The sequence below is a fragment of the Entelurus aequoreus genome, linkage group LG27 (genome assembly GCF_033978785.1).
Source record: "Entelurus aequoreus isolate RoL-2023_Sb linkage group LG27, RoL_Eaeq_v1.1, whole genome shotgun sequence".
Classification (NCBI taxonomy): Eukaryota; Metazoa; Chordata; class Actinopteri; order Syngnathiformes; family Syngnathidae; genus Entelurus; species Entelurus aequoreus.
The window spans coordinates 34,136,392-34,146,856 of record NC_084757.1 but is presented as its reverse complement, the minus strand read 5'-3'; the positions used below and the strand labels follow the sequence as shown (position 1 = coordinate 34,146,856).

At 41.1% G+C, this 10,465-nt stretch overlaps 1 protein-coding gene across 1 annotated transcript; it reads left to right on the top strand.

The window, feature by feature from the left end:
- The first annotated feature begins 3,654 nt into the window (after window positions 1-3,654).
- On the top strand, window positions 3,655-4,356 carry LOC133644378 (claudin-34-like). Its single transcript, XM_062038799.1, has one exon. The coding sequence runs from the start codon at window positions 3,655-3,657 to the stop codon at window positions 4,354-4,356; it is 702 nt and encodes a 233-aa protein (XP_061894783.1).
- Window positions 4,357-10,465: the final 6,109 nt, after the last annotated feature.

The window sequence follows — 10,465 nt, the reverse complement described above, 5'->3', positions numbered from 1 at the left end:
ATCATTCTGTATTAATTAGCACTCTCCGTTCTTACTGTAACTTGACTACTTTTCTCTCGTGCTCGTCTTATCACCGCCGTCACGTAACGACCAGACAAGACAGCATCAAGTACTGAAGATAAGAACACCTGTCAAAGATCCTCTATATGACCGAGGAACACTGCAATAGGTTATCAAAGATCCTCTATATGACAGGAGCACACTAGTGTTGTTGTGGTAGGTTATCAAAGATCCTCTATACGACAGGAGCACACTAGTGCTGTTGTGACAGTAGGTTAGTCAAAGATCCTCTATACAACAGGAGCACACTAGTGTTGTTGCGGTAAGTTGTCAAAGATTCTTTATTCGGACAGGAGCACCTTGTTGTGGTAGGTTATGAAAGATCCTCTATATGACAGGACCACACTAGTGTTGTTGCAGTAGGTTATGAAAGATCCTCTACAGGACAGGAACATACTAGTGTTATTGTAGTAGGTTATCAAAGATCCTCTATATGAGAGGAGCACACTAGTGTTGTTGTTAGGTTATCAAAGATCCTATATATGAGAGGAGCACACTAGTGTTGTTGCAGTAGGTTATCAAAGATCCTCTATACGACAGGAGCACACTAGCGTTGCGGTAGGTTTTTAAAAGACACCCGTCAGAGATCCACTATATGACAGGAGCACACTAGTTATTTATTAGGTCGTTATAAACACATGTCAAAGATCCTCTATACAACAGGAGCACCTTGTTGTGATAGGTTATCAAAGATCCTCTATATGCCAGGAGCACCTGGTTGTGTTAGGTTATGAAATATAATCTACATGACAGGAGCACATCATGTTGTTGTGGTAGATTAGTCACAGATCCTCTACACGACAGGAGCACACTAGTGATGTTGCGGTTGGTCTTTAAAAGACACCCGTCAGAGATCCTCTAAATGACAGGAGCACACTGGTGATGTTGTGGTAGGTTATCAAAGATCCTTTATATGACAGGAGCACACTAGTGTTGTTGTCGTAGGTTATCAAAGATCCTTTATATGACAGGAGCACACTAGTGGTGTTGTGGTAGGTTATCAAAGCTCCTCTATATGACAGGAGCACACTGGTGTTGTTGTGGTAGGTTATCAAAGATCCTTTATATGACAGGAGCACACTAGTGTTGTTGTCGTAGGTTATCAAAGATCCTTTATATGACAGGAGCACACTAGTGGTGTTGTGGTAGGTTATCGAAGATCCTCTATACGACAGGAGCACACTGGTGTTGTTGTGGTAGGTTATCAAAGATCCTCTATTCGACAGGAGCACACTGGTGTTGTTGTGGTAGGTTATCAAAGATTCTCTATATGACAAGAGCAACACTAGTGTTGTTGTGGTAGGTTATCAAAGATCCTCTACACAACAGGAGCACACTGGTGGTGTTGCGGTAAGTTATCAAAGATTCTCTATACGACAGGAGCACACTAGTGGTGTTGCGGTAAGTTATCAAAGATTCTCTATACGACAGGAGCACACTGGTGGTGTTGCGGTAAGTTATCAAAGATTCTCTATACGACAGGAGCACACTAGTGGTGTTGCGGTAGGGTATCAAAGATTCTCTATGACAGGAGCACACTAGTGTTGTTGTGGTAGGTTATCAAAGATCCTCTATATGACAGGAGCACACTAGTGTTGTTGCGGTAGGGTATCAAAGATCCTCTATGACAGGAGCACACTAGTGTTGTTGTGGTAGGTTATCAAAGATCCTCTATGACAGGAGCACACTAGTGTTCTTGTGGTAGGTTATCAAAGATCCTCTATATGCCAGGAGCACACTAGTGTTGTTGTGGTAGATTATCAAAGATCCTCTATGACAGGAGCACACTAGTGTTGTTGTGGTAGGTTATCAAAGATCCTCTATGACAGGAGCACACTAGTGTTGTTGTGGTAGGTTATCAAAGATCCTCTATGACAGGAGCACACTAGTGCTGTTGTGGTAGGTTATCAAAGATCCTCTGACAGGAGCACACTAGTGTTGTTGTGGTAGGTTATCAAAGATCCTCTATGACAGGAGCACACTAGTGTTGATGTGGTAGGTTATCAAAGATCCTCTGACAGGAGCACACTAGTGTTGTTGTGGTAGGTTATCAAAGATCCTCTATGACAGGAGCACACTAGTGTTGTTGTGGTAGGTCTTTAGAGGCCTACTGAAAGCCACTACTAGCGACCACGCAGTCTGATAGTTTATATATCAATGATGAAATGTTAACATTGCAACACATGCCAATACGGCCGGGTTAACTTATAAAGTGCAATTTTAAATTTCCCGCCACACTTCCGGTTGAAAACGTTTTTTTATGCTGACGTATGCGCGTGATGTCAAGAGTTGGTACGGAAGTATACGGACACATTGAATCCTATACAAAAAACTCTGTTTTCATCTCAAAATCCCACAGTATTCTGGACTGTTGGTGAATCTTTTGCAATTTGTTTAATGAACAATGGAGACTGCAAAGAAGAAAGCTGTAGGTGGGATCGGTGTATTAGCGGCTGGCTGCAGCAACACAGCCAGGAGGACTGAGAGATGGATAGCAGACTTGCTAGCCGCCGACCTCACCTTAACTTCCTCCGTCTCCGGACCGCCAACCGCATCCGTGATCGGGTGAAGTCCTTCGTCGCACCGTCGATCGCTGGAACGCAGGTGAGCACGGGTGTTGATGAGCAGATGAGGGCTGGCTGGCGTAGGTGGAGAGCTAATGTTTTTAGCATAGCTCTGTGAGGTCCGGTTGCTAAGTTAGCTTCAATGGTGTCGTTAGCAACAGCATTGTTAAGCTTCGCCAGGCTGGAAATTATTAACCGTGTAGTTACATGTCCATGGCTTAATAGTATTGTTGATCTTCTGTCTATCCTTCCAGTCAGGGGTTTATTTCTTTTGTTTCTATCTGCATTTGAGCACGATGCTATCACGTTAGCTCGTAGCTAAAGTGTTTCGCCGATGTATTGTCGTGGAGATAAAAGTCACTGTGAATGTCCATTCCGCGTTCTCGACTCTCATTTTCAAGAGGATATAGTATCCCAGGTGGTTTAAAATACAAATCCGTGATCCACAATAGAAAAAGGAGAGAGTGTGGAATCCAATGAGCCAGCTTGTACCTAAGTTACGGTCAGAGCGAAAAAAGATACGTCCTGCACTGCACTCCAGTCCTTCACTCTCACGTTCCTCATCCACGAATCTTTCATCCTGGCTCAAATTAATGGGGTAATCGTCGCTTTCTCGGTCCGAATCTCTCTCGCTCCATTGTAAACAATGGGGAATGTGAGAAGTCTTTCCTCCGGTGACGTCACGCTACTTCCGCTACAGGCAAGGCTTTTTTTTATCAGCGAGCAAAAGTTGCAAATTTATCGTCGATGTTCTCTACTAAATCCTTTCAGCAAAAATATGGCAATATCGCTAAATGATCAAGTATGACATATAGAATGGATCTGCTATCCCCGTTTAAATAAATACAATTCATTTCAGTAGGCCTTTAAGAGACACCCGTCAAAGATCCTCTATATGAGAGGAGTGCAGTAAGAAAGCCTGAGTCAGCATCAAGTCGCGTTCCTCGTTGATGTTTGCCATCTTTGGGGCAGGGCTGGACGTGGGCGCGGTCTTGCCGAGGTCCTTCCCGCCGCTGTGTTGATGTGTGCCATGGACTTCGTGGCCCACACGGCCCACCGGCAGTTCCTGGGCCTGCTGGCGGGCTGCCTGGCGTGGATCGTCACCATGGCGACGGCGGGCATGGACGAGTGGCGCCTGTGGCAGGTGGAGGACGTGTCGGTGGTCACGTCGGGCGTGGCCTGGGTGGGCATCTGGCGGGCGTGCTTCCACAGCCACGCCCTCCCGCAGGCGGAGCGCTGCCAGAGGATGGGCGTGTCCGAGGCCTTCGTGCCGGCGGAGGTGAAGGCGGCGCAGGTGTTGATGCTGCTGGCGGCGCTGGGCGGCCTGGCGGCCAACGTGGGCGGCGGCCTGGCGCTGAGGCGCGTCTACTTCTCGGTGGAGGAGCGCGGGAACGTGCGGCCGCTCTTCCTGCTGGCGGGGAGCCTCTTCGTGCTGACGGCGGCCGTCACCTCGGTGCCGCTGCTCTGGAACCTGACCTCAGTCCTCAACGGCGCCACCATCCGCTTCCCTCCGCACTTCCTGCTGCCCGCCGCCCCCGCCAGCCAGCGGGTGGGCGCGGCCGTGGGCGTGGGCTTCTTCGGCGCCATCCTGATGCTGCTCAGCGGGACATCGTTCCTGTGCTACCGCGCACCTGAAGGCACGCCCCCCGGCCTCTGGACGCCACCTGCGGAAGGTTCTGGAAGAGCAGAGAACTTTGAAGGCAGGAATAATCCATCTTTCCACGCGTTATAATCCACATTTCCTGCTTCAATGAACAACTTTAATGTCAAAACAGGATAATAACAATAACTTTTATTTCATTTTTTAGCTACTTTCATGTCTTTTGGATCCTCTCAACAGAGCCTCTGTACAGAGTTTGGACAACCGGGTTTCACAGCTGGTCTCCAACATGGCGCCCTGTGGTCTTATGACAAAGACTATCACTGATTGGTCAAAAGCCCTCACGTGACCACAGGGCGCCATGTTAGAGACCAACTCCGATTCTCTCTCTATACAAAGTAGTCATTCTAGTGAGTCACGGTCTATTTTCCAGCAGCTTTTTATTTAAAAACATGTATTTTGAAAATGTTCTATCAAATAAAGTCCTGAATATTTTAATTCAATTCAATGTCGTTTGTAGTTTTGTTAACTTTAACACAAATTGTGGCGATTGACGATCCGACAAAAGTACACGACTAGTGTTGTTGCGGTCGGTCTTAAAAAGACACCCGTCAAAAATCCTCTATACGACAGGAGCACACTAGTGTTGTTGTGGCAGGTTATCAAAGATCCTCTATGACAGGAGCACACTAGTTCTTTATTAGGTTGTTAAAAACACATGCCAAAGATCCTCTCTATACGACAGGAGCACCTTGTTGTGGTAGGTTATCAAAGATCCTCTATATGACACGAGCACACTGGTAGATTATCAAAGATCCTCAATCTGACAGGAGCACACTGGCGGTGTTGTGGTAAATTATCAAAGATCCTCTACATGACAGGAGCACCTTAGTGTTGTTGCGGTTTGTCTTTAAAAGACTCCCGTCAAAGATCCTCTATATGACAGGAGCACAATGGTGTTGTTGTGGTAGGTTATTTTAAGATTCTCTACACGACAGGAGCACACTGGTGTCGTGGTAGGTTATCAAAGATCCTCTATATGACAGGAGCACACTGGTGTTGTTGTGGTAGGTTATCAAAGATCCTCTATATGACAGGAGCACACTAGTGTTGTTGTGGTAGGTTATCAAAGATCCTCTATATGACAGGAGCACACTAGTGTTGTTGTTATAGGTTGTCAAAGATCCTCTATACGACAGGAGCACACTAGTGTTGTTGTGGTAGGTTATCAAAGATCCTCTATATGACAGGAGCACACTAGTGTTGTTGCGGTAGGTTATCAAAGATCCTCTATATGACAGGAGCACACTAGTGTTGTTGTGGTAGGTTATCAAAGATCCTCTACACGACAGGAGCACACTAGTGTTGTTGTGGTAGGTTATCAAAGATCCTCTACACGACAGGAGCACACTAGTGGTGTTGTGGTAGGGTATCAAAGATCCTCTTTACGACAGGAGCACACTAGTGTTGTTGTGGTAGGGTATCAAAGATCCTCTATACGACAGGAGCACACTAGTGTTGTTGTGGTAGGTTATCAAAGATCCTCTACACGACAGGAGCACACTAGTGTTGTTGTGGTAGGTTATCAAAGATCCTCTACACGACAGGAGCACACTAGTGTTGTTGTGGTAGGTTATCAAAGATCCTCTACATGACAGGAGCACACTAGTGTTGTTGCGGTAGGTTATCAAAGATCCTCTACACGACAGGAGCACACTAGTGTTGTTGCGGTAGGTTATCAAAGATCCTCTATATGACAGGAGCACACTAGTGTTGTTGCGGTAGGTTATCAAAGATCCTCTATATGACAGGAGCACACTAGTGTTGTTGCGGTAGGTTATCAAAGATCCTCTACACGACAGGAGCACACTAGTGTTGTTGTGGTAGGTTATCAAAGATCCTCTACATGACAGGAGCACACTAGTGTTGTTGTGGTAGGTTATCAAAGATCCTCTACACGACAGGAGCACACTAGTGTTGTTGTGGTAGGTTATCAAAGATCCTCTACACGACAGGAGCACACTAGTGTTGTTGTGGTAGGGTATCAAAGATCCTCTATATGACAGGAGCACACTAGTGTTGTTGTGGTAGGTTATCAAAGATCCTCTATACGACAGGAGCACACTAGTGTTGTTGTGGTAGGTTGTCAAAGATCCTCTACACGACAGGAGCACACTAGTGTTGTTGTGGTAGGTTGTCAAAGATCCTCTACACGACAGGAGCACACTAGTGTTGTGTGCCTTTAACCAGTTCTGTATTGTTCCTGTGTCTTTAAGTTGATAGGTCAATCTGTGACGTCATTTCCCCTCTAAAGCACGTCCTTGTCAGAATCGCCGGCTTCAATGAATGGTGGCAGCCATGCAGCTTGTGTGGCTTCAATCAATGGTGGCAGCCATGCAGCTTGTGTGGCTTCAATGAATGGTGGCAGCCATGCAGCTTGTGTGGCTTCAATCAATGGTGGCAGCCATGCAGCTTGTGTGGCTTCAATGAATGGTGGCAGCCATGCAGCTTGTGTGGCTTCAATCAATGGTGGCAGCCATGCAGCTTGTGTGGCTTCAATGAATGGTGGCAGCCATGCAGCTTGTGTGGCTTCAATCAATGGTGGCAGCCATGCAGCTTGTGTGGCTTCAATGAATGGTGGCAGCCATGCAGCTTGTGTGGCTTCAATCAATGGTGGCAGCCATGCAGCTTGTGTGCGTTGACGACTAAATGTAAGTTTTGTCACACAGCATTTGTCGTGCCTTGCTACTTCTACACATGTTCGGTGCATCGTATGCTAAGTTCAGTTGTTTTGGGGTCAATTGAGAGATAATTCGTCTCGTTGACGGCGTTTACATTCACGTGTAGTTTATTTAACGTCATTGCAACTGCGATGGCGGAGTTTGGCCTTTAGATGGCGACAGAGACCACATAATCGCCATGTATGGCTCTGAAGCTTAGAAACTTGTTTGAAGTTCATGCAGTTAAATGCAGTATATATGTTGTTGTTATGCACACCTTTATATTATGTTATATTATTTATGCATTTCTATGCATATTAATGAGTATATAATAGGATTGTAATGTTTCCTCTTTTCTCTATTTGTTTAGACCACACACAAAACCACACACGCATTCACATCTGCCTTTCAGCAATAAAGATGATTAAAGGATTCTCTGGCCGGAATCTGTTCATCGTGTCCCAACTCTAAAAGAACTACTATCCCTTCCTTACAGTGGTAGCTAAATCAAAGATCCTCCATATGACAGGAGCACACTGGTGGTGTTGTGGTAGGTTATCTGAGATCCTCTATATGACAGGAGCACACTGGGGGTGCAAAAGTAAATTTTAGTTAACACAAAATATTCAATTGTTACATTTTAACAAGAACTAAATGCAATGGATGTACAGTATTCAAAAATAGAAGTACTTTTTAAATTGTTTGAATTTAGTTTGACATTTTAAATGCAACATTTTTAAGAAATTAAAACATAAACATGTTTTTTTTTATAAATATTCCTACATTTTGGAATTTAATTCAGTTTTGTTATGATTTTATTCAGGGTTGTCTGTGGGTTTTCCAATAAACACTAAAATATTCAAATATTCAAATGCAGCGGCCATTTTGATGCTTCTCACTTTTATAAGCAATAAAATACAAAGATTTCAATTCAAGAAGATACAAGGAGACTGTTGCAGTTAACACCAAATATTTATTTGCAAAATGTTGATCAGGTTCAAACAAAATAAAGATTAAATAAAATAAAAATGTTTTGATTGAACTCATTGTCTTTAAATAGTTTTGGTAATTTTAACCCCCAAAAATTGCAACATTTAATTGTTACACTTTAGTGACAACGAAATAAAATAAAGTATTTGTTTCAATAAATAAAAACGTATTTCTAATTGTTTCAAAGTCAGTTTTATTAAATATGTATTTTAAATGTAACACATTTTTGGAGACATCATTTTACAAGAAAACACAAAAAATTAAGAATTGTAATCAATAAAAATGTTTTAAAAATACACATTTAAATACAGTGACGTCATTAGATATGAATAGACCAATAATTATAATTGAAGACAAAAACATTTATTTTGAAGGCAAGGGATCATATAGAAAGAATCATATAGAAAGAATGAAATATTAAAATGTAACACTGTCCTCTTGTGGTCAAAACGAATACTACGTGTTTACTTTTGTCACCTTTACGGCGCTGCGTTGTCTTTTTACGATAAATGGCGTCGAACTGGTGTTGCTTTGTACGAAATACGTTTTTATCTAACCTTAGAGAGAATATGTAAAAAATAAAAGCGACATTTTTGTGATTTAATAGACCAATAAATATATAATTGAAGACAAATACAATGTTTATAATGTAAACATTTGCTTTTAAGGCAAGGGATCATATAAAAAGAATGAAATGTTAAAATTAAACGCTGCCCTCTTGTGGTCAAAACTAATACATGTTTACTTTTGTCACTTTTACGGCGCTTTGTTGTCTTTTTACGATAAATGGCGTCGTGCTTGTGTTGCTTTGTACGAAATACGTTTTTATGTAACCTTAGAGAGAATATGTAAAAAATAAAAGCGACGTTTTTGTGATTTGATAGACCAATATATATATAATTGGAGACAAATACAATTTATTTTTAAGGCAAGGCTTCATATAGAAACAATTAAATATTAAAATTAAACAACGCTGCCCTCTTGTGGTCAAAACTAATACTACGTGTTTACTTTTATCACCTTTACGGCACTGCGTTGTGTCTTATTACTCCAAATGGGGTCGTGCTTGTGTTACTTTGTACAAAATACATTTTTATGTAACCTTAGAGGGATGTCAGAATAAAAGCGACGTTTTTGTGATTTAATAGATCAATAAATATATAATTGAAGACAAATAAAATTTATTTTTAAGGCAAGGCTTCATAGAGAAAGAATGACATTAAAATTAAACACTGCCCTCTTGTGGTCAAAACTAATACTGCGTGTGGTCAAAACTAATACTGCGTGTTTACTTTTGTCACCTTTACGGCGCTGCGTTGTGTCTTATTACTCCAAATGGTGTCGTGCTTGTGTAACTTTGTACGAAATACGTTTTTATGTAACCTTAAAGAGAAGATGTAAGAATAAAAGCGACGTTTATGTGATTTAATAGACCAATAATTGAAGACAAATACAATATTTATAGTGTAAACATTTATTTTTAAGGCAAGGGATCGTATAGAAATAATGGAAATATTAAAATTAACAGTGCCCTCTTGTGGTCAAAACGAATACTACGTGTTTACTTGTATCACCTTTACGGCGCTGCTTTGTCTTATGATAAATGACGTCGTGCTTGTGTTACTTTGTACGAAATACGTTTTTATCTAACCTTAGACAGAAGATGTAAGAATAAAAGCGACGTTTTTGTGACTTGGCAGACGAATACATATGCAATTGAAGACAAATACAATGTATTTTAAGGCAAGGGTTCATATAGAAATAATGACATATTAAAATTAATCACTGCCCTCTTGTGGTCTAAACTAATACTGCGTGTTTACTTTTGTCACCTTTATGGCGCTGCGTTGTGTCTTATTACGATATATGGCGTCGTGCTTGTGTTGCTTTGTACAAACTACGTTTTTATCTAACCTTAGAGAGAAGATGTAAGAATGAACGCGACGTTTTTGTGATTTAATTGACCAATAATTGAAGACAAATACAACATTTATAGTGTAAACATTTATTTTTAAGGCAAGGGATCGTATAGAAATATTGGAAATATTCAAATTAAACAACGCTGCCCTCTCGTGGTCAAAACTAATACTACGTGTTTACTTTTATCACCTTTACGGCGCTGCGTTGTCTTATTATGATAAATGGCGTCGTGCTTGTGTTGCTTTGTACGAAATGTTTTATCTAACCTTAGAGAGAATATATAAGAATAAAAGCGACGTTTTTGTGATTTAATAGACCAATAATTGAAGACAATTACAATGTTTATAGTGTAAACATTTATTTTTAAGGCAAGGAATCGTATAGACAGAATGAAATATTAAAATTAAACACTGCCCTCTTGTGGTCAAAACGAATACAGTATAATATATATATACTGTATATGTGCAATATATATGACAAATATGTTTTGTAAATCAATTTTCTAATTTAATTATATATATATATATATATATATATATATATATATATATATATATATATATATATATATATATATATATATATATATATATATATATATATATATATAT

Bases quoted from the DNA above. Each gene is read 5' to 3' on its own strand.
- LOC133644378 (XM_062038799.1), top strand. From the start codon at position 3,655: ATGGACTTCGTGGCCCACACGGCCCACCGGCAGTTCCTGGGCCTGCTG.